General features: G+C 42.4%; 2 protein-coding genes across 4 annotated transcripts in view; one reads left to right on the top strand and one right to left on the bottom strand.

Annotated features, from left to right (window-relative positions):
* Nucleotides 1-15344, bottom strand: part of pdxdc1 (pyridoxal-dependent decarboxylase domain containing 1) — a 29346-nt gene extending 14002 nt beyond the window's left edge. For 2 of the 3 annotated variants that reach the window (XR_013964884.1, XM_080776046.1), the window contains exons 1-16: nucleotides 15143-15344; nucleotides 10938-11014; nucleotides 10682-10744; nucleotides 8829-8915; nucleotides 8289-8435; nucleotides 7364-7553; nucleotides 7003-7071; nucleotides 6654-6732; nucleotides 6080-6164; nucleotides 4633-4681; nucleotides 4056-4157; nucleotides 2990-3115; nucleotides 2554-2604; nucleotides 2039-2099; nucleotides 1108-1178; nucleotides 187-292 (exon numbers count right to left, since the gene is read on the bottom strand). Coding sequence is in view for 2 of the 3 variants with exons in the window: in XM_080776046.1 (XP_080632172.1) it covers nucleotides 187-292; nucleotides 1108-1178; nucleotides 2039-2099; nucleotides 2554-2604; nucleotides 2990-3115; nucleotides 4056-4157; nucleotides 4633-4681; nucleotides 6080-6164; nucleotides 6654-6732; nucleotides 7003-7071; nucleotides 7364-7553; nucleotides 8289-8435; nucleotides 8829-8915; nucleotides 10682-10744; nucleotides 10938-11014 (1363 nt within the window). In the remaining variant the exon portion in view is untranslated. The remainder of the gene's footprint in view (nucleotides 1-186; nucleotides 293-1107; nucleotides 1179-2038; nucleotides 2100-2553; nucleotides 2605-2989; nucleotides 3116-4055; nucleotides 4158-4632; nucleotides 4682-6079; nucleotides 6165-6653; nucleotides 6733-7002; nucleotides 7072-7363; nucleotides 7554-8288; nucleotides 8436-8828; nucleotides 8916-10681; nucleotides 10745-10937; nucleotides 11015-15142) is intronic. The other variant, XM_080776047.1, reaches the window with a different exon arrangement.
* A 2238-nt stretch (nucleotides 15345-17582) lies between these two features.
* LOC308324841 (ATP synthase subunit O, mitochondrial-like) lies at nucleotides 17583-18209 on the top strand (the record flags this gene model as incomplete). Its single annotated transcript, XM_080777152.1, has 1 exon — nucleotides 17583-18209. One exon carries the CDS (start codon nucleotides 17583-17585, stop codon nucleotides 18207-18209), a length of 627 nt encoding a protein of 208 aa, XP_080633278.1.
* Between the last annotated feature and the right edge of the window lie 5791 nt (nucleotides 18210-24000).

The following is a 24000-nucleotide window of genomic DNA, read 5'->3' as shown; positions in this document are numbered from 1 at the left end:
TGAAACAATGGGGGGATAAAAGTTAAAAAATAATAATAATAAAAATATCGCCACTAAAGCGCCAAGATTTAGAAGCAAAGGTTGCTGAAGAAGCACTAAAACGGTGAAACGCGTCCGCAAAGCGTCTACACAAACATCAAACAAGTCTATTAAACTGAAAAAAGTGTGTGTGTGCGTGTGTCTTACCTGCAGCAGTCATCAGGGGTCTGAAGCGAATACAGGTGCCTTCATCCTCCAGTTGAACCACATCCACCCCACAGCTGGGGACCTGAGTAATCAGCTGCTCTCCCAGCTACACACACACACACACGCACACGCACACACACACACACACACACACACACACACACACACACACACACACACACACACACACACACACACACACACACACACACACACACACACACACACACACACACACACACACACACACACACACACATACACACACACACACTTTGTTGTCTCTGTTCTCTCCCCTGGCTCCCACATAAAAAGTGCTATATAGATAATTCCGGATATTATTATTACTTTAAAAAGCTTTGACCCGGCAAGCAGAAATGTTCTCGACTCCCTACTCAAACTCAAAACTAACTAACAATTCCTGTCCTTAAAATACAAGTGAACATAGTTTAACTCCCATGGAATAAAAAGTCCTAATGTGTGATTTGTGAAAGTATAAATCAGGCATTACAACGACCGTCACAGTACATTTTAGTCAGCTAAATCAACTGTAGATTTAGTCCAGTGGTTCTCAAACGGTATAACTTTTTCATCCACGGCACCCCGAATTACACTGATGTCATATTACACTATGCAAATATTTCTCCCTAAGATGGAAGGAGGAATATTTGTTTCCATTAGAACCACTTAAACCATCCCTATTCTGGGGGGAATTTGTTTGACACACTAATAAAATAACCTTGAACCACTGCACCCACTTCGAGAAACCCTGATTTAGTCGACTAAAAAGCTTGACTAAAACGAAAACATTTCAGGTGACTAAAATGTGACTGTAAATGTGACTTTGAATTGTATGCAAAAGACTATGACTAAAATGATATCAAACTCTTCTGTCAAAAGCAACACTGTGACTGGACTCACCCATGTGTTCAGGGTGTCCAGCACCTCTCTGTCTCCAGTGCAGTAGCCCTCCATTGAACCCCGACTCCACTCTGGGGAAGGAAAACACATGGGAAAATGATCAAAACAGTGTCCAACCTGGGAATAGATTCCTTACCAATAAATCTCTGCACCAATTTGATTCACAAATGTGAATCAAAGGTCATCACATTTGAAAAGTGGCTATATGGCCGTTTTTAGCCCAAGGAAAACTAAATTGGGCAAAACAAATGCTTGCAATGGATTCAGAATCATGAAAACCCCTAGTTTGACCCCCCATTTTGAAAAATGTGCCTGTATATAGGATGTTAATGGTACCCCAATGTGCCTGTATATAGGATGTTAATGGTACCCCAATGTGCCTGTATATAGGATGTTAATGGTACCCCAATGTGCCTGTATATAGGATGTTAATGGTACCCCAATGTGCCTGTATATAGGATGTTAATGGTACCCCAATGTGCCTGTATATAGGATGTTAATGGTACCCCAATGTGCCTGTATATAGGATGTTAATGGTACCCCAATGTGCCTGTATATAGGATGTTAATGGTACACCAATGTGCCTGTACAGTATATAGGATGTTAATGGTACCCCAATGTGCCTGTACAGTACACATTGGTGAAGACATTGATTGGTAAGGAATTTATTCACAGATTTGATTAATATGCCCTGCCTATGTGATAGATTAACAAAAGTTTTTTTTGAAAGTGAAATAACCCTTTGTTTGAATGAATACAACTCATGAATAGAAAATATAGTGTAGTTTCCACAACAAGTGATGATAGACAGTGCTGTCACACAAGTCTATGAAGCCATCTATGAAATCTATGAACAAGTTTAGTGTGTGTGTGTGTGTGTGTGTGTGTGTGTGTGTGTGTGTGTGTGTGTGGGGGGGGGGGAACATCTCACCAGCACTGGTGTCCTGGGAGAACCTGAACACGACCACAGGAGAGGTGAGCTCATCTTCTACCTGGAGGGAAAAAAAGATTGTCTAATTAAAATATTGTCCTGTTCTCAACCTCACCACCCTGAAAAGGCTGCTTTCTGCCAGCACTATTTCAATTAGTTGACAAATTCCTATCACTGTTAGTCGACTAAAGCTAAAAAAAACGATGACGAAAAATGTGCGTTGACCTTTTTTCACTAACAGAAACTAAACAGAAACTAGCTTATGATCACTAAAACGGTGAAAAGAAATACTGACGATTCTATTAAAAAAAAGACAAAAATCCTATATTTACGATAGTCAAAAAAAAAGTCAGATGACTAAAATGAGACTAAAACCAATCAGAGTTGTATTCAAAAGACTACAACTAAATCATAATTTGCTGTCAAAATGAACACTGCAGCTAAAGGCATTGGTTCTCAGAGTAGTTTTTCCTTTTTTTTGCTTGTTTTTAGATGCTTGCATCATGATCACCTACCAATGTTCTGATGGAAGCCACAGGCCTCAGCTCCTCCAGCAGCTGTTGGCTCTAGAGGGGAAAAGGAGAGCGGATGGTGAGATTTTAACTGACAAAACATTTAGAGGTTAGGTAGGTCTATCGGGTTGGAATGATTTCAAACACTGTCATTTTTATTTGGAATCACAATGGCACACATTCTCGCTCCAAGGTAATGTCGGGTCAGCAGCGCAGCGCAGCGCAGCGCATGAAACACCCGACCACCCGACCGTAGGCCTATAACTTAGGTTGCCTGTTTTTATTTTTTATTTTAAATTTACCGCAGTAATGAACCTGACACCACGGTTATGTAACGCATACCGCGGGGTCAGGTTCATTACTGCAGTAAATTTAAAATGGCAATATTGCGGTTATTGCACCCAGCCCTACTCAACAGTGCAGGTTCTTAACTTCTTACCAGGGACGTAGCGTGAGAGATCTTGTGGATGATGGCCGTGTGGCCCAGGTACTGCAGGGAGAGCCAGAGAGGCAGCGCACGCAGCTTCTCCATGGGCTGACTGGATGTCAAGCCTGCTGCCAGAGACTACACGCACGCATGCACGCATGCACGCACACACACAGAAAAACAAGAAAAAAATTATCATCATCATCATCATCATCATGCTCATCCTCTGCTCACAATTTGATAATTGTTTTAACCAAAAAGAATACATTTAAAAACGTGCTTTACATTTTTGCAAATCATAAAGTGACTAATTAATAGAGTAAGACCTAGGAAGAAAAAGATTAAGCAAAAGCTTAAAAGGCTAAACTATATCGGCCGTGCCCATACGTTTTTTGAGCTGCCAGCGCTGAGACACACACGTGTAAGCACACAGTCAGAGCCAAAAACATACAGTATGGCCCTGCTTCCAGCACATGTATTTGTCTGAGTTAATAAAGGCATATAAATATAGAATAAATCAAGATAACATACAAGAACAAAATCACAGTTGTGTGAAGTGAGCGGTGCCTTTCATCACAATAATGACGTCTGATGATGTCAACAGCATGATGTCCAATCATATCAACGGACAGACAGACATACACACACATCTGTGCATTGGAGCGGCTGCACTGCTCAAAGATACATATTAGTTTAGTTTTCTTTTTTTTCCTATGATTTCTATGCACCGAGTTGACTCAACATCATGGTGGATGATTTACAAATAATGCATGACATCACACTGTAGTCAGAAGAATGGCCTTTCTCTTCCTGGTTATGTGAGACATGTTTGAAATGACCAGGTGAAGGGTGAAGTGATCCTCTTAGTGGTTAACATATGACCAGGTGAAGTGATCCTCTTAGTGGTTAAGATATGACCAGGTGAAGTGGTCCTCTTAGTGGTTAAGATATGACCAGGTGAAGTGGTCCTCTTAGTGGTTAAGATATGACCAGGTGAAGTGATCCTCTTAGTGGTTAAGATATGACCAGGTGAAGTGGTCCTTTAAGATAAAGTAACAACTAGTGGTAATGGTGTTACCAGAGCAGGGTCTTCATGTCTGTAGAGAGTGACAGCTGGCACTGCAGGCAAACCCAACCATGGTCCTAATGTCAACGTCATGCTGTCACTGCTGGTGGCCGCCTGTAGCATGTGCAACACCCACACACACACACACACACACACACACACACACACACACACACACACACACACACACACACACACGCAATTCTTTTTTATATAATATACTTTTTTTTTAACTTTAGATCCTCTCCTCCACATTTTGTGAGTGCTCGGAACGATTTGCGTTATTGAAATGTTTCAAAGATATTCAAAATTCTTCACATTGGGCGTAAGCTTGTAGATATTCTTTTTTCAAATTATGCTATATTAACTCATTTTGCTGGGGACCCCCTGGAACCCCCGCAAGGACCCCTGGGGATCCCCGAAGCCCAGTTTCATAACCACTGACCTACAGTAAAGTCTCTGCACACAGCTTGACACACACAGCCAGTGGCACTGATTGGCAAATCATTAGACCCACCCAATGTCCTTTTTGTATCTGTGTTTGGTTATAGAAACTGAGCTGGAATTAATACATCTTCCATGTACTTACATTTACAGTAGAGGACATTTTGGTCAGCACCAGTGTTGCCAGGTTGACCCTAAAAGAGACAAAGCCATTACAACTAGAGCCAAGAGTCTTTGAAATGGGGCTTATAAAAATGTAATTTGTACAGTGTTTACTTATATTTGTTATTTGTTATCCAAGTTTTTTGAGGGGCACCAGCCCCTCCAATGCATGGCTTTTGAAGATTAACCGAACAAGATAATCTTGTGAATAGCTAGCTATTCACGAGATAATCTCGTGAATAGCTAGCTACTACGAGATTTGATTAATAAGCATTAATCCAGCATTAAAAATAATATGTTTTGATGCTGATGTTAATCCATTGCGCGTTGATACACAGCCTAGAATGAGGATTTGGCTTAAATATGGAGTGCTATCACTTCCAGGTCGGGTGGAAGTGGTCTCTTCTTCTAGCCTCACGATCCCGCCCCAGTAACGGGAAGGCATGTGTTAAGTCCTAATTGTGTTTGTTTAGACTAGAGCACTTATGACGTAAATCGTTTGGAGCCAAGTCTATGGACTTTGATGATATTACAATGTTTCTTTAGAGTACTTTAGAGAGCACTTTGGAGCCAGCCAAGTCTATGGACTTTGATGATATTACAATGTTTCTTTAGAGTACTTTAGAGAGCACTTTAGAGCCAGCCAAGTCTATGGACTTTAATGCTTGTTTAGATAGTGCACCTATGACATACATTGTTTGCCAGCCAAGTCTACAGACTTTAAAGGGCACTAAATGACGACATAACTTTAAAGGGAACGATTATCGAGCTCCATCCCTAGACTTAAGACATCAGGTGGTCGATACAAATACTTTGAAATCGATTAGCAAATGTTGCACTCTTGTACCAAATAAGGGTCAAAACATCATACAGTATCCGCTCCACATGCAGCCACATGTTTTACTGTTACACAGAGTATTTAAAAACAAAATACTAGATGTTTCATATATAAATACATACCAGGGGTTATATATATAATCCTAGAGGTTTATATAAATATTAGGTTTCATAGAGCAAATGCTAGAGGTTTCATACTGTACCCCTCCACATGCAGCCACATGTTGTATTGTTCACATAACATAATACTAGAGGTTTCATACTGTACCCCTCCACATGCAGCCACATGTTGTATTGTTCACATAACATAATACTAGAGGTTTCATACTGTACCCCTCCACATGCAGCCACATGTTGTATTGTTCACATAACATAATACTAGAGGTTTCATACTGTACCCCTCCACATGCAGCCACATGTTGTATTGTTCACATAACATAATACTAGAGGTTTCATACTGTACCCCTCCACATGCAGCCACATGTTGTATTGTTCACATAACATAATACTAGAGGTTTCATACTGTACCCCTCCACATGCAGCCACATGTTGTATTGTTCACATAACATAATACTAGAGGTTTCATACTGTACCCCTCCACATGCAGCCACATGTTGTATTGTTCACATAACTCCTTCAGACGAGACAGTTTATCGGTGTGACCTGCAGCGGGGGTACCTGAGGAACAAGCACACATAGTTAGGGACCATACGAATAGTATACTAAATAAGTACATTTCTTATATCCAATGGACAATGAAGTCCAGTGGTTCTCAAAGTGTGGTCTGGGGGTGTGTGTGTGTGTGTGTGTGTGTGTGTGTGTGTGGGGGGAGAATATTAATAGCTAATATAGCATCACTATCCATTTAACCAGTTTCCAGGCCCCCTGAAACAAATTGTTTTCATATGGGGGTATGACGCAAAATACATACAATACAAAATACGATAGGACATCAATCAGGGTCCTAATGTTTGCGCTCTATATTGAGATAAAAATCATTGCTATAGATAGAGTGTTTGTTCAGTAACAGCGGTCTCCCTGTCTCTTATGTCCAAAATCAGGAGAGAACCACACGAAAAAACATTTAACTTGTTTATTTGTTACATCACTTTGTAATTTTGCATAAAAGGCAACAATGCTAAAACGGCCAATGGAGTTTACACTGACCTGCGTTAGCCAACAACAGCAGTGGACATTTCCCCGCTTCAACATCCTCTTTGATCAGTTTGTCCAACAACGCCACGTCCTGCCATTAGAACACACCAAAATAGCTCAATGCCAACATAACAAGTGTTCAGGTATACCGTATGTGTCAAGTGTTTACACAGAGGCTTTAAGTGGTTGGTGGTGTCAACAAACACTGATGATAGTGCTGTCAAACAAGTCTATGAAGTTATCTATGAAATCTATGAACATTTTTTTCATATCTCTCTCAGCTAAGCGGTCCTTGGTCTGTAAAACATTTGAAGACGCCTGATTTAGATAATGGGTAAATTACAATCATGGGTGTTGGTACCATTTGGTGATGAGATCCAAACATGGTGTTACATGGAACCGTGCATAGACTGGAGAGAGGCAGGCCAAGCTGAGGAGACAAACATCACAACGTCACATCACACAACAAACAAACACGTTTGTGTGGATGCAAATACCGTCCAACATCTACAGAAAGAACAAATGGGTCCCATTACTGAGTGTGTGTGTGTGTGTGTGTGTGTGTGTGTGTGTGTGTGTGTGTGTGTGTGTGCGTGCGTGCGTGCGTGCGTGCGTGCGTGCGTGCGTGCGTGCGTGCGTGCGTGCGTGCGTGCGTGCGTGCGTGCGTGCGTGCGTGCGTTTGCATGGGTGTGTCAGTCAAAGTGTACAGCAACAGCATGTACCTGGCTACAGAGGTGCTGTCCCAGGCCAGGCCTGCAGGTGGCGCTCTGGTAGATGACAGGCTGTGAGGTCTTCAGGGCGTTGTAGCCGTCAGTGGCATAGTCTTCATAGCGAGCGTTGATGACGAGACGGCACACCTTCACCAGGCCTTCCCGGTCATCCTCATGGACGTACGCCGAACCGTTCTCATACCTGGAATTAGGGACGGGATGATATGATATGAACATCCAATGTCACGGAAGTAATAAGATAAGTAAATTGTAAATTCATCACTTCTTATTAGTTGTACAATCTGTGGCTGTGTCTTTCGGTATGTAACATGTGAAGCAAGTATCACAGTACAGTACAGTACAGTACAGTACAGTACAGTACCAGTACAGTACAGTACAGTACAGTACAGTACAGTACAGTACAGTACAGTACAGTACAGTACAGTACAGTACAGTACAGTACAGTACAGTACAGTACAGTACAGTACAGTACAGTACAGTACAGTAGGGGTTCTCAACGTTTTTGGCCCGGAAATGCTTTGGCCATGTCTTGCGTAGTTTTCAGTTGCTTCTGATATCCCACACACGCAAAACATCATGCGTCTCTGTGCTTGAATCTAAACAAGCCCTAAATGTACAGAATATAGGCAAGTAGGCAACACATGCACATAAACGTATTCACAGTCAGCACTTCAGTCTGTCATATTACCAACACCTGGGAAAAAATCACGAGTACAAAAAGCACCTTCTCCTCCAAATAGACCGACTGCCTGAGGAGATTGAACAGTATGCCGCAAGCTGCTTTGCCTTACACTTGGACAACCCCATAATCCTCAAGCCTCTGACCACCAACCTGTGGACATGGCCCAAACTGCCAAATATGAAAACAATGAGCTGACACACACACACACACACACACACACACACCCCTACCTACCTGAACAGTCTGCAGAGCCATAGCGTTGTGTCAGACATGACACGCGTGGTGAGTTTCCTGAGCCGCTCTCTGTCCATGACACACATGTACGCTGCCAGGCTGTGACCCAGCAACGCCATGTGACCCTGTTCACCCGCATGCTGCGGCCTGCAGAACACACATGCATGTATGCGCACGCACACAGACGGAAGATGATGAAAAAAGTAACCAGTGGTGGACTGAGTACATTTACTTGAGTTCTGTGCTCATAAGACATGTGGGGACTGGTGGGGAAACTATAGGTGTCAGGGGCAACTCTGCTAAATAGACCCCATGGCCAGTCATTTGGGATCAATATAAGTAGGAAAGAAACACCTATATGTTATTTTAGTCCGGACTTGTCCTTTAAGCTAATCATCTGTGGGGACGCCCCGAAATAATTTGGGAACCACTGATGTAGCATGTGATTTGTGATGTGGCCTTGCACTTCGTTTTGACACAAAGAGGTTCGACAAACAGTGCTGACAGAGAACTAGTGTGGAATGTTAGTGTAAAACGTACACATGGACGGGTGTGTCCTCGTCTTCATCATCTTCGTCATGTATGAGGTTGTGTACCAGCTGCAGGATGCTGGCTACGTCCTGCCCACTGCAAAACAACATAAACAACACATAAACTCCAGCTACTTTCAGATAGCATGTCTAGCACATCCACTCTGGCCTTCCGGTTTTGGGCATGTCATTATAGGCAAGGTAAGTAAGTAAGTAAGTAAGTAAGTAAGTAAACATTTCCTAAATAATCAGAAATGTTCAAAAAGAAAAGAAAATAATTAAGTGAAAACCTTTCTCTACGACAAAGCCTATGGCCAGACTTGTCTCCGGGTCTAGCTCGATACCATGGTCGTACATTGTTGTGTGGGTTTGTCTCCCAGCAGTACTTGTAATATACACTATATAGGCTCCAGTAAGGCCTGCCACTAATCCAACATCCGGGGAATCTCTCCCCGGAGTCTCTTTTCGTCCTCCCCGTCGCAGTTCTGTGGACCTCTAATATTAACCCCCAACTGACTGCCGAGTGTGACCGTGGATCAGGCCTCTTCATGGAGCCCACCAGAAGTGTGACCTGGACCCGGCCTCACAGAGCTCGACCTGGACCAGATGTGGACCAGACCCCTCCACGGAGCCCACCTGCCTATTCTCTGTCTTTTTCTCTCTCTGTCTATCTCTCTCTCTCTCCCTCTACCCCCCCCCCCCCCCCCCCCCCCGACACGGTCGAGGCAGATGGCCGCCCACCCTAGAGTCGGGTTCTGCCTGACGTTCCTTCCTAAAGGGGGGTTTTTCGTTACCATTGTCGCAATATTGCTTGCTCTGGGTGGATCTTTGTTGGTTGTAAAGTGTCTTGAGACAACTTGTTGTGATTTGACACTATAATAAAATTGAATTGAATTGAAAATAGCCGATCTACAAGCTCACAACGTGTCGCAAAATATGGCACCCACTGGCGAGTTGTTAGCTTATAGATGTTATTTTCGCTCTTTCTCTTCAATGCGTCCAATGCAATAACGTTACTCTCACGGTGATCTATTATTGTCTTCATAAGCAACTAGAAAGATCATTTCTGGGAAGATTGCAAAGTGTGGTTGCCTCAATCGATAATATAGGCCCATCCCACTAATTACGATGTCACATCACCCCTGTGACCCCAAACTTTTTTTATTTTATTTTTTCAACAAAGAGCACCCCTATGGATGGGAATTGCTTTTGGTTCTGTTGATTAAACCACCCTCGACATGTGATTCAAATGTGGGGTGGATTGGACATTCCACTCGTGATATGTTGCATTTTTTGTAAAATAGCCCCGTCCCACTAACTTCGGAAGACGATTACGACTGAACGATACAGACTATCAAACTTCTGCCAGTGTTGTTTTAATCGGATAGGTCCAGAGATCATGTGTACTGATTTTTGTGATATTTGGATAAAATCTGTCGGATGAGCAAAAGGTGTGTTTTGAAGAAAATTAAAAATAGACGAAAATGTAATGTCCTCAATGTGTTCATTTGTGGTCATGAAAACAGTTTTGTAATAAAATTATAATTGCAGGTTCTTATACAAACAGCATTCAGCTGAACTTAAACAATATATAACTGACGCATATCAGAGGTCATATTTTATCCTCTGAAGCAGTGGTTTCCAAACAAAAGTCAAACCCTTTTTGGGACAGGGATCCATTTCTATGGATTTACAAGCTCGAATATAGCCTAGCTTGAAAATAGGCTACTTTCGATAGGCTAATATATTATTGTAATCATTTTGGGGGTCCTCGACATGGAAGTGTTTGAGAGCGACTATACCCAGAGCCTAGGTACGACATCACTATTGATTAGGGTTGATTAGCAATGAGAGGAGTCTTACCTCCCCTGCAGAGGTCCAGGGATGCTGGTTCTTTTATGTCTCCCTGTCCCCACCTCTGGCTCACTGAGAGAGAGAGAGGGGGGGGGGGGGGGGCACAGACAGACAGACGTCATTATTGAATATAATACAGAATACAGTTGAATATAAATATAATGATTGACCAATCAGAATCAAGCATTCGACCAAGCCGTGTAGTAGGTAGAAATCAGACTTGTGTGAAGTGTGGGGAGCTTTTGTCTGCTTCTGTATGTCTCACCTCTGTCCATCTCCCAGGATCCTCATAGCCTGGTCCAGGTTCCTGCCCATCTCAGCCAGTGTGGGGTCCACCATCATCTGATGCACGCACACACACGACAATTACTTAATATTTTCTTGACATGAAAATGTTTGAGAAGCACTGATTTAAACATTGGGAAAGACGTCCAAAAAAGCTAGTAGCTAGTAGCACTAGTAGCTAGTGTGGGGCCCACCATAATCTGGTGAGACAATAAATATTAAGCAAGGTGACACTGGGTCCCTAAAGGCCCTATTCTGGACATGGCATTGTAAACATTCATGTAAAACAGGAAAGTATTTGGTGAACAACATAGCAGATCTTCATGGTGAATGTGTGTGCAAATCCATGATTAATCTGCTGGTGTCGATATGTTTTATCAAGTCAACACAGCCAACTACCAGGAGATTGTACAGCACACTTTGTGGTTCCATACGTTGACAAGCTTTATGGAGATGCTGATTTCCATTTCCAGCAGCACTTGGCACCTGCCCACAGAGCACACACTACTAGTAACTGGTGTACTGACCATGGTATTACTGTGCTTGACTGACCAGCCAACTGGCCTGACCTGAACCCCACAGAGAATCTGTTGTGTTGACAAGAGTATGAGAGACACCAGACTAATCCACACAGACGAGCAAACCTGGGCTTCCATAACACCTCAACAGTACCACAGGCGGAGCCTCCATCCCACGCCCCATTAATGAGGTAATGTGTTCAGAAGTAGCGTAGTGGAGAGAGAATTTCAGCAAAGCGATGCAAGAACTTGGTGACAAATACACGTGACTTGATTGGTATCATGAAACATGATGTAAAGCCTGAAGGTCTAGTTTCTTCATTATACTACAAAATACCACAGAGATCACCCACCCCCCTCTTTAGTCTTTACACCCCTCTTATGTTTTCTTCCACTGTGTGTGTACAAACTGTACAGTGTACATACAGCATTTTGTGATTATTTTGTTATTTTTCATGTTATGTTCATGAATTGAATACATAGGATCAGAATGGAAACAAGACAGTAAGGATTAATAATAATATTAATAATACTATTTATAAATTAAATATTACTAAATAATCTATCTTCAATATGAATCCCAGTTTGAAAAACAGATTTGATTAAAGTTTCTATTAATTTGGAGTCGAACATTTGACATTTCAACAAATAAACTAAGAAATAGGTATAATATGATACATTAGTATCCGAAAACAACATCTAACTGTAATTATTCACAAAACAAGTAACTGTATTTAACATATAGAGCCCTTTTTCACAAACATTTTCACAAATGACAGATCTACAAGCTTACAATGTGTCACTGTCATATCGGACTCTATAGTGACACATCATCATTACACAAACTCGCTTTGCCAAAAAAAATGGCAACTAAAAAATACGGGGAAGCAGCTTTTTGCTTCTACGGGCCGTCGGCATGGAACAAGCTCCCACTGTACCTTCGTCAGGCAGCCTCTGTAGACATTTTTAAAGCTCAGCTCAAGACCCACTTCTACAACATTGCTTTTAATTGATCTTTTATTTTTTTATTTTTGTTATTCATGTCCTCACTGTATTGCATTACTGCTTGTTTTTAATGTTGTTGCCTTGCTTTTCTTTTATCCTCCATTTCTCTGTAAAGCACTTTGAGCTGCATTTCATGTCATGAAAGGTGCTATACAAATAAAGTTTTATTATTATTATTATTAAACATGATAACAGGGCTTTAAGTTTGTGGTTATGTATGTGCTGCAGTATGGTAGCCACAAGCAACTCAGAATTATATAATGCTGGCATCTAGAGTTGCAACCATCTGATTGTATTAAACAACGTTAAACTCACCAAGATTGCCGCAGTACGCAAAGCTTGGATTTCTTTGCATCTGTCAAGTAAGTCTAGCTTTGTTTTATAAAAAATCAACCGTACTTTCTGTCAATACATTCTGTGAGGAGTTTGAGTTTGGAAGCAAATTCCATTGGTAGGCAGGTTTCTGAACTTTCTGAACTGTCCACAGCCCACCAATGAGACACAGGGCTGTATTTTGCGTGTCTTAAGTACCAGGTCTTATTACCTAACTTGAGCAAACTAAAGACCTGGAGGCACGATCAATGCTCTTTGGCCACTCAGAATAGCCAAAATCCAAATGGCATTGAATTTGATCACGCCTCCAGGTCTTTAGTCTTTTGTGATTATAATTTTAGTAGTAACATGTATATGTTTGTGGGTCACAACCTACTATCTACATTTCATGAGTAGTCACTAGTCAGGTTTCACCTGAAAAAAAGATGAAATGTGGAGATACAAGGTTTCCACATGAGAGTGACGATGATAATAAAAGATGGATGGTCTGCCTGTCTGGAGTGGACCTCCAGGTCATCCATTGTTTTTCTCATCAGATTTCACAGGTGGAATTTCACTGAACATAATCGTGTTACCACTGAACCCTTAGGGTGGGGGACATGACACCATACGACAAGACTTTGAGATTATGGAGGCTCTATCACAGCAGCCATGTTGGTATGAAATTGCCCCTCTTCCTCCTCCACAGTTCTTACAAATGATACTAATGAAGGCTCTGTGCCATTAGTGTAGCATAGAGCCATGGAAGGAGAGGTGTGACATCTCTTATCGGGCCAGGTCTTATGCACGCACACACGTCTGTCTGAGTATGACCCATTAACCCCTGTCTGAGTACAGACCCATGAGTACAACCCAACCCATGCAGCACTGCATGCAGAAAAGATTAATTCTAGGCTATGTTATTGTATATTCTGTGAACTAACCATAGTCTACAGTTTAATGCAGTGATTCTCAACTATTTCAATTTTAAGGACCCCAAATTAAATAGTTTAAATAATAATAATAATAATAATACATTTTATTTATAAGGCGCCTTTCAGGGCACTCAAGGTTACCGTACAACAAGTTAAAAACAGTTAGTACAATAGCACAGTTAAAAGCAAATAATATGGTACAGCTTGCAGCATAAAACACAGAGGTCAGCCATAAGCCATGAGGTGGGTTTCTCTGGACTGGGACCCCAATAATCTACATGGCCAAAAGCCAGTGTTCATTTAACTCAGAGTGGGGGCTCACATCAGATAGACTACATTCATTTACATTATTAGGCTACTGTATTGTATTCATTCATCATAATGCCTGTCACTCACGCCAGGACTAACCCTTTTTTAGACATCTGTTTTTAGATATAAATCAGTATATCAATGGATAGCCATTTTGTTGCCTCATTTATGCCTATTGTAATTATGCAATTAATCTAATTAATTAATGAAATAATTTTTGTCCCACCCTGGAATGCACCAAGCACCTGTGGAATATTACATTATTATTATAATATAATATGCTTTAACGTGTTATTTGCTTAAGAAAGCAGCCTTCTGTGCATCTTTGCATAGTTATTGGTGCAGAATCAGTGTACAATCCTCATAGAACAAGGCTATTTTCATTCCAACTCAAGAATGTAAACTCTATATACTTAGTTGTCCGCCCCGAGGGTACTATAGCTCTGCTAGTATTTCGGGTTCTCAACCAGTGGTCAGCTAAATGATGGAGAGTTGGTAATCAAATGGACCTTCTAAAACTCTTGAGGGGGGGAAATGAAACCAAATGGATCCATACAGCTACAGCTACTGGTTAAGTAGCCCTGCCTAAAGCTTAGAAGCTCAATATCTCCCCCTTTGAACAAGTGGGTATTGGATGATGAGACCTGTGGTCACCGGTTCGAATCCCAGATAAGACGGCTTGCTACTTTAACATCCATTCCATATGCAATTATGCATGTCAAACGCAACATATCAAGGCTGATTATAACCTACTGAATCTATTGGAATGTCAAAGCCTGCATGTGTAATTGTGTATAGCCTACTTATTAGATGCTCTATTAGGTCTACAGTAAAAATCAGTTGAACTCCCAAAGTGTTACAAATGTAAATGGACCCGAAAAAGGTCTGGGAGTTATGTATGGTTAAATGAATACTGACAATTTCACTACAATGTGACCAAAACAGCTGACTTATAATAATAATAACAATAATTAGTAGTAGTAGTAGCCTAGTAGTAGTAGTAGTAGTAGTACTAGTGGTAGTAGTATAGTAGTAGCAGTAGTAGTTTTGTTGTTGTTGTTGTTGTTGTTGTTAACATGAATGTAGTGAAAAGTGTTGATTTCTACCTTCAGTGTTGAATGGACGCAGCCGTCAGGCGTCGCTCCTCGGTGCTGAAGCGGTGAGGTTAGCGTTAATAATAATGGGACACTTTAATAACAGCAGTAAGTAAATATGATAAAAGAGAATAAAATAAAAGAGTAACACACAGGTTACTGCTGTGCTCTGTGTGTGTGACAGTTGGGTTTACTTCCTGGTGTCTCGCGAGTGTCTCCAGTGTGTGTGTGTGTGTGTGTGTGTGTGGTACGTCGACGTTCCACGTTGGCACCGGCTGACGTAGCGATGACGTCAGGTTGTGGGCGGTGCGGGTTCACACCGGGATATCCTCCTGACCTACTGTGGTCCAGTCTGTGGTGTAAATGTAAATGTGACAGTAGAGTAGTAGAGAGTCAATATTGGCTAGCCTATCACGTGTCGGTGTGATAGATAGATAGATAGACAGACAGACAGACAGACAGACAGACAGACAGACAGACAGACAGACAGACAGACAGACAGACAGACAGTAGGACACTAAGGACAGTAGGCTGACAGGAAATGGGGAGAGAGAGAGATGGGGATGACAGACACGCAGCAGAGTAAAGTTTGTTTAAACTGCTGGCTGCCACATGATGTGATGTCACGCTTAATTAGTGCACTGCTCGAGTCTAAAATAAATCACATCCGTGTGAAGTAAAAGTGAGGTGCGCTCTTATCATCATACATCATCTCATTCTGACCAATCGCAATTTCCGTCTTCACTTTTCTGGGCGCAAGCACATATCTTCGGTCAAAAAATGCCTAGAGCAGGTGTCTCTTCCGGGATTTTAAACAGCTGGTGGATAGAAATGATGCTCACGCGTGGCTTCAACTTGTAGCATCAGCAAAAAAAACGGAAACACTTTGGGTAGTTCCATTCCACACAGTGGAGTCACGAAGATACCAAAAGCCGCGAGCGGCAGGCGTCTCTTCCTGGTTTTTAAACAGCTGGTGGATGGAGATGAAGCTCCACACCTCCACCCACGCGGCAAAATGCTGCTTTTGGCATCTTAGTGAATCTACTGATGCGTCCCTTCCCGACGCTACAAGTTGAGCCGTGTGCAAGTGTCATTCCACCAGCTGTTTAAAAACCAGGAAGAGACACCCGCTCGGTGCTCTCTTGCCACCTCTTGATGCATATGCCCAACTTTTTTATCCTCAATATGTACTTTAGTCAGCCATTTAAATCATCGCTATGGGGTTGCAGCCAATCAAATCATCGCTATCATTCACATTCACACAGCTAGGCATAGGAGGTAAGGGGCTAGCGAACTTCATAAAACAAAACAGTGTTGCATTGGTCATTGGCATGCATACCACTCACTGTCCTCTTTCACCGTCACTGGAAGTCCCCTTGGGAAAGTCAAACAGCATCCATCCGCCCAGATATTTTTCAGGGGCACACGCATGACATGCATCGATTAGAAGAACAACCCTTAAATGCACACTTCAACATAGTTTACAAAGTGTCACATCAGCGTGTATTAACATACTGTAGGAATGAGCCTTGATGAATATTAATGGTCCTTTGTGACATGTAGTGTAGGTGTTAATATTGATTTCATATTTTTACAGCCACTTGTATATATTTACCATCCGTGTCCCCTATCTTATAGGCCTATCTATACACTGTAAAATCCTCACTCTGAAGGTGTACAAATGTCAAATGAGAACCAAATAAGGGTCGGTTAATTAATATCTGGGTTAAAATGTTTGAATCACTGTTTACAGTAGGCTATATACAGTAATATTGAATTAGGTTGCCTTCCCCGGGCGGGCAGGAAAAACCTGGGTCGGGAACTCACCCAACACGTTGAAGTGCCCTTGAGCAAGGCACTGAACCCCAAACTAAAGTGGAGATGCTTAGTGGCCAACAATATAAGACTGAGTTTGTACTGGTCAGCTCCCAGGTTTTAATGCGTGTGTCTGTCTATGTGTTTCAGGGCGTTGCTGAAAATGAGCCCAAATATGGAGTCTGATACTAACATCATTGACTAACATCATAGACTGATCACATCATCATCATCTTAAATTCACCCAAATCGACATACTCTAATAATAGTCCTGAGCTGTATGGAACTCCGTATTTGAGTGATGTTGATGATGTCAGTTTTATTCGGGTATAATTTGACAACATATCATACACCCATTCAGATGAGTGCTGAACCCCTTCATTGCCACGCCTTTAAAACAAGAGTCGATTTCATCTAGGCCATTTTGAAGGGATATCATCCATTTCGTAGACATATACATTGAACAATAACCACAGTACAAAATTAATTGAATTTATACTATTATTATATTTGCAATCAACATAGTAGTGACCATAGCGCAGTCAAACAATCGCAAATCTATATAGCAGAAATGTGTTTATAAAGTCCAACACAACTCTCATAATCCCTGTGTTTTGACAGACAGCTGTAGGAGAAAATGGCAGCGCACACACTGGGACAGCATGTCCGTCAGTTCAGCTCGTCGGTGATCAGACACGCCTCGCTGGTTAAAGCTCCTATCCAGGTGTATGGAGTCGAGGGCCGCTACGCCACTGCTCTGTACTCTGCGGCCAGCAAGCACAACAAGCTGGATCAGGTGGAGCGAGAATTGGCCCAAGTTTCTACCCTCATCAAGGACCCCAAGCTTTCCGGCATCGTCGTGGACCCCCACGTGAAACGCAATGTCAAACAGCAGATGTTCTGTAACGCTCTCACCAGGGCAAAACTCTCCCCTATCACCATTAACCTCATCAATGTTTTGGCGGACAATGGCCGCCTGACATTGACTGGCGGCGTCATCGCTGCCTTTGCGAAGATGATGAGTGCTCACCGTGGAGAGGTGCTCTGTTCTGTCACCACCGCTCACCCTCTGGATGAAGCCATGCTCGCTGACCTGAAGGTTGCCCTCAAGAGTTTCCTTCAGAAGGGTGAAACTATCAAGCTGGAAACAAAGTGTGACCCCTCCATTCTTGGTGGCATAATCGTCAGAGTTGGAGACAAGCATGTGGACATGTCAACCAAAGCAAAGATTCAGAATCTGACAAAGATCATCAGGGAAACATGAGTCCCGTCGACTGAACCGCGGACCACATGGGGGGTGAACATGGGGGGGAAGGCTTATAAATGTACATTGCTACTTGTCCCAGCACTGATATTTCTGCAAATACTGTGTCTATTGTTTACTTTAAAGGTTCCCCTCAACTGGTGCCGGTCCACAGGACATGTCCTGTCCCACTGACATGCAAGATCCCAAGTTTTCCCAACCATGTACAGCGGTGAAAAGTTGTCTCAATCGAATGAAGATCTACCAAGGATTCGTCACCACTCTGCACTCTGTTTAACTAAAGTTTTCCACATGTCCAAATTCATTTCTGAAAGACATAGGCCTACAGTATATTTTAATCATCCTATCCTTGTTGATATAAACCATTTAGGTTATACCGGTCCGCAAACACTTTGTGAGCCTGGGAAACGGTCATGAACTGAAGCTCACATTAATTTGTCAAAGCACCTCTGACCTTTAGATCTCCCAATGAATGAATTACCATTGTTTATCTCAGGGACACCAATGTACAATCGATTTGCTTACAATTGTACACTCTTACAAGTTACAATGTACAAATTAGGCATTTAGCAGATGCGGCTTATAGAGTTACAGACCCGCAAGGGTCCATTCTGACCCCTGGTGGTCCCCAGGACAGATGTTGAGAAACAGTCACATACTACCAGCAGAGTGACCATGACGTAATTAATTAGTGAGTATATAAACAAATTTCGGATTGACTGCTTTATAGATATGCACCCGTGAGGAACGATGGACCTCTGAGGAGTTTCAACAGTTCATGTTTAATAAAGTCAGAGAGTGCACTGTCACGGCGGCAGCCTTAGCAGGTGTGCTTGGTTACTTTTACATGCGGAGAAGAACGTTATTCGAGGCCTTGAAGAAGATGAACCAGGCTCTCGTAAGAGAGAAGAAGGGATGGGAGGCCATGAAAGACAAACTGATCGAAAGGATCCTTGTCCAGGAAGAGCAGATTGAGGAAATGGAGGAAGATCGGAGGACTGAGGAGTTCAACATGACAAAAATGCAGAAGTGGCTGGAGGAGATGGAAGCCGAGGAGAAGAGGAGCTGCCAGGTGATTGCGGCGCTCAAGGAGGAGAGGTGGCATGAGAGGAACAAGTGGGAGGAGGAGAAGTTCCAAATTATCCGAGAGAAGGAGGCTTTGGCGGAACAGCTCCTCGGTGCAGAGCGATCGAGCAACCAGGATGTGAAGAAGGCGAAGACAATGCAGGACAGTGTCCTGAAAACAGTAGAGACGGAGGAGGTTCATGAAGAGAACAAGTGGACAAAGCAGGTAAGGGCGTTATACCGGGGCGTGGAGGAGGACGTGAAGAACAAGATAAAGATGACCGAGAAAACAGAAGAGGGCATGGGGGATTTTCAGGAGTGGAACCTGTGGTCAAACGAGGCAAACACATCTCCGCAGGAGAAGAGGACCAAACAAGATGAGAGACTCCAACTGTTTTTCATTTATTCAACTCTTATATTCAGCGTGTTGCTGTATTTATCTTTCTTTAAATTATAATAATTTAATTGTTGATTTCAAATACTAGATGTTCAGGCCAAATGGACTAATTTAAATCTGTCTCCAAGGGGCATGTTATGTTTGTTGCCCACCCACGGTCCACTCACCACACCATCCACCGGCAACATGAAGGCACATGCAGCAACAGCCTCTGTTATATCAGGCGACTAACCAAATGGACCCTAACCCTAACCAAATTGAGCTAACAACCCCACCCTGTAAAACAAGTCTCTGGGCCTGGGCCGTGGCTCAGCGGTCCAGGCACCTTGGCCGGTAGCCCAAGTCTGGCAGTGTGCTGCGGGCGTGACTCCCGATCCCGACGGCCTTTACTGCATGTCACTCCTCCATTTCCTGTCTGTCTCTATAAAAAAGAAAGATTTTGATTTATAGATATTTTAGGAATGTTTAACAAAGCATATATGTATGTTAAACATGAATGTTAACATGGATGTATACATTCCACAGATTACCTACACGTAAAAATATGGAAATAACTTTTAAATGTTTATATAGAAAATGTAATAATATCATCATTTAGACAGGGGTTGTTAATGACTTGGGCTACAACAAAAATGTAACACATGTCACGTCACATGTCAAGTCACATGTTTAAAATATCTCATATAAACCACGAAAAATACATATTCCACTTTAAAAATGATAAGAATTATTTTTACACATTAAATTACTGGTACACTATTTAATGATGAATGAAATCAAGTAGAAATAATGTTTTAATGTGTTTTAAATCATGTTAAAATCATTCTTACATATACTGCAATGTTATCATACATTATTTCATAACCATTTACCAATGTACAGTAGGCCTATATAAACTCGTGGTGTATATCCAGCTTTTAGTGTATGTTCACAAACTGTTCTACACAAACATTAAATTCCCATTGACAATGAAAGGAGAATTTTACTTCATTGTGTCTGAGCAAATAGGCAGTGTCTATTTTTGTCATACACAGATTAAATTCCCACTGACAATGAAAGGAGAATTTTACGTCATAGTTTCTGAGCCAATAGGCATAGTGTCTATTTTGCGTCATGATGTTGTACGATGATAAGAGCGCCCCTCACTTCACATGGGTGTGACTTTTCCTATATACAGCTTTTGTCCCCACGTCTCCTATTTGCCATTGACATTGAAAGGAGAAATATTGGTCAAATGTCTGCCAAATATGATGTAAATGTAACCAACCAATCACATAAATTCAGTTGTTCATATGATGATGTATAATGATGAGAGCGCCCCTCACTTCACACGGGTGTGGTTTTTGTTATTTGTTTCAGCCAATTACATCATTTATGTTTTTGGAAGTCATACTTCAAATTTCAATGTCTACTCCCCCTGTAACACCTCACCAACAATGCCATGCCATCATGGCTGTGAAAATGAATATCCTTCGGGACAATAAAGATTATTATTATTATTATCATTCCAGACGATGAGGGAGAAAGTGATGGAAGGCAGAGAACGGGAGGGAAAGCCTCGATCTGTGACCCAAGAGAGGAGTTAACGTTGGTCAAAGAAAGGCAGAAGACAAAGGCATTAAGAGCAGCCCTAAACAGGCATTAAAGAATTATACGATTCTACGTAAAACAACCATCAGTCATGGAAAATAAGTTGAATGGAGTTTTTACAAAAGATTAAAGCACTTGGCATGAAAAGTATGAGGCAAATGAGATGGGGAATGGACACCGTGATTTCTTTTTTTAATGGGCATGGGTAGCGATTCAGGGACGAAGTCCCCTATAGTTGACGAGGCCTATAGTCTGTTGACGAGGGCATTGCATCAGCCATGAAAGCACTGGAGAGGCACCTCTGGTACCTGACTGCTGAGAAGCACTCTTCAGCAATATGGTGCCAGCTGATGAGTGACATGCACTTGCGGATGCCATCTTGGATCACAAGCCAGATGATCTTCCCATGCTAGCCCCACAGCAGCGCTTTGGCACTGCTGGTGCAAGCCAGAGTTTCCAGTCCTTCTGCCGACCACCAGGCTGGCCGATCTTGCCAACCCAGACTGCTGGTTCTCTATACACCGGCTGCACATGGATCCAGCATTACACTCAATGTAGAGGATTGGGCTACCAGTGCATCATTCCAGGCAAGTGTGGTGGATGTGCGTTCTATCAACATTGTCAATGACTGCGACAAGCATGGGGTCAAGTCAAACTCAACAGTTGATACTCGAGAGTGAGCAAGATCTGTAGAATGTGCTGCAAGCAGTTGAGCATTACATCTGTGAGAAGCCCAATCTTCGCTGCTGCAAGCACCAGTTGAACATGAACACAGTGAAGGACTAAAGACTCAATTTTCAAAAAGAATTCAGTGATGCTTTCAATGAAAATGTAATGTTTATTCTTAAGTAAACACATTTACTTGTTACATGTTATGTTAATAGGGGGAAAAAAGTACTTTTGACATGCTGCGTTGGACCTCTAAGACTAAATCACCATATATTGAAAAAATAGTTTGCATATGTTCTAACATTATATGAAGTGGCACATTTTATTAAAGGAACAGATCAGGAGGTTAAAATTGCAATTTTGATGCACTCTAATGGACATAAATTTATAAGGGTCACAGGCCCTATACACATATTGTGTAAGATTATATCTTAACACGAATGCACTGTAATGTGCTCCAGGGTTAAGTCAAGTGTCATATTCCCTGTGGACTCAGACAGGCGATCTGGGTAGAATCCCCCTTCCCTTCCTGCCTCACCCTATGCTTGCCTTAGCAGATCAAACAGTATGTTGACAAAAGGACAGATTACAAGTGATGTGCAAAGTGTACCACTATGGTGTCTACAAGTGGCCAGCCTCCACAAATGGGGCAGTAGCCCAAGCCCACTGTGTGCGTGTGGTGAGGAGCAAACTATGGAGCACATCATAGAAGTTTGTCCTCTCCAAAGACTGGAAGGAGGATTAATCACCCTCCATACAGCAGACCAGGAGGCAACCGCTTGGCTTAAGGACTTTGCATTCGCTAAATAATAAATATGATGACGATGATGATGAAGGGGTCATGATGAAGATGAAGAGGATATAGAAATTAAATTAAGTCTATATCTGTAAAGAACTGTGCGAGTAAAGTGACCGCAACTTTTTAAAATAAATAAATAAATAAATGTACAGTTTATTCATTTATTCTTTCCTCAATTTCCATTTTTCTCCAAATCAGTTGTAGAAGAATGCTCAGATATTTTCCTTAAGAAAATGTAGTAATACTACAGTATAAAAGTCACATTTGATTTGAGTAAAATTACAAACGTAAACTGCAACATAATAGTAGACTGCAATGAAGAAGAAAATAAAAGAAACAAGATTGCAATATCAGATGTGTCCACCAGAGGGTGATATAAGTATTGATAATGAGCCTGCAGCCAGGTATTAAAGGGACACTTCACCCTTTTTGCAAAAAGATCTATGTTAATGACGTTTAGAGGATGTCGAACACTTTCCTGGGGTGTGTGTAATATGTGGTTTTAGATATTTTAGATTTTAGCAGTGAGCCCAGTGTCTCTGATGTCATACACTGGCAGCTGCATGCAATGCATGGACAGACACATGAGGAATGGACAGTGGTAAATTGCAGCAAAGTGGGAGCATGAACAGGGCCTAAGGACAGCGTAGCGGCTTGGGCAGGAGCTACAGAGGGGAAAGTAGTAGTGTAGCCTCGGCCGAGAGGCGAACCCGGATTCCCCATTCCACAGGCACAGTACGTTACCAGTTGACTAAAGAGCCATGGCCTGATAGGCAAGTTGTAACGCAGCACCGTATAGCCTACAGTCGTCACCCCCACCTGGAAGCGTGTCCACGCACGCCAGCCAGGAGCTAGGCTCGACTGACTGGGGGGACCTCCGCCCCAGGGAGACTGACGGAGCTGTCGACTACTAGGTTAAGGTCTGTGCCGCCCGGGAACATACTTGTAGAGGACAGGTTACCCAATCCCACTGCTGCCAAAAATGTAGCCTCGGCCCGGGAGGCGAACCCTGGTTCCCCATTCCACAGGCACAGAACGTTACCAGTCGACTAAAGAGCCATGGCCCGATAGGCAAGTAGTAACGCAGCACCGTATAGCCTACAGTAGCATGACCAGGGCTTAAAGGTCAGCATAGCAGGTTGGGCAGGAGCTATGGAGGCCAAAGTGGTGGCATGGCCAGTCCAGGGCCTTAGGAAAGCGTAGCGGTTTGGGCAGGAGGCGCTACGTATTGATTAACCTGACTCTACCAGCTGCATGGTGGCAGCAGTGAG

Source organism: Protomyctophum bolini, assembly GCF_963924005.1.
Source record: "Protomyctophum bolini genome assembly, chromosome: 11".
Taxonomy (NCBI): Eukaryota; Metazoa; Chordata; class Actinopteri; order Myctophiformes; family Myctophidae; genus Protomyctophum; species Protomyctophum bolini.
The sequence above is the reverse complement of the archived record's forward strand: the minus strand, read 5'-3'. Positions and strand labels throughout refer to the sequence as shown.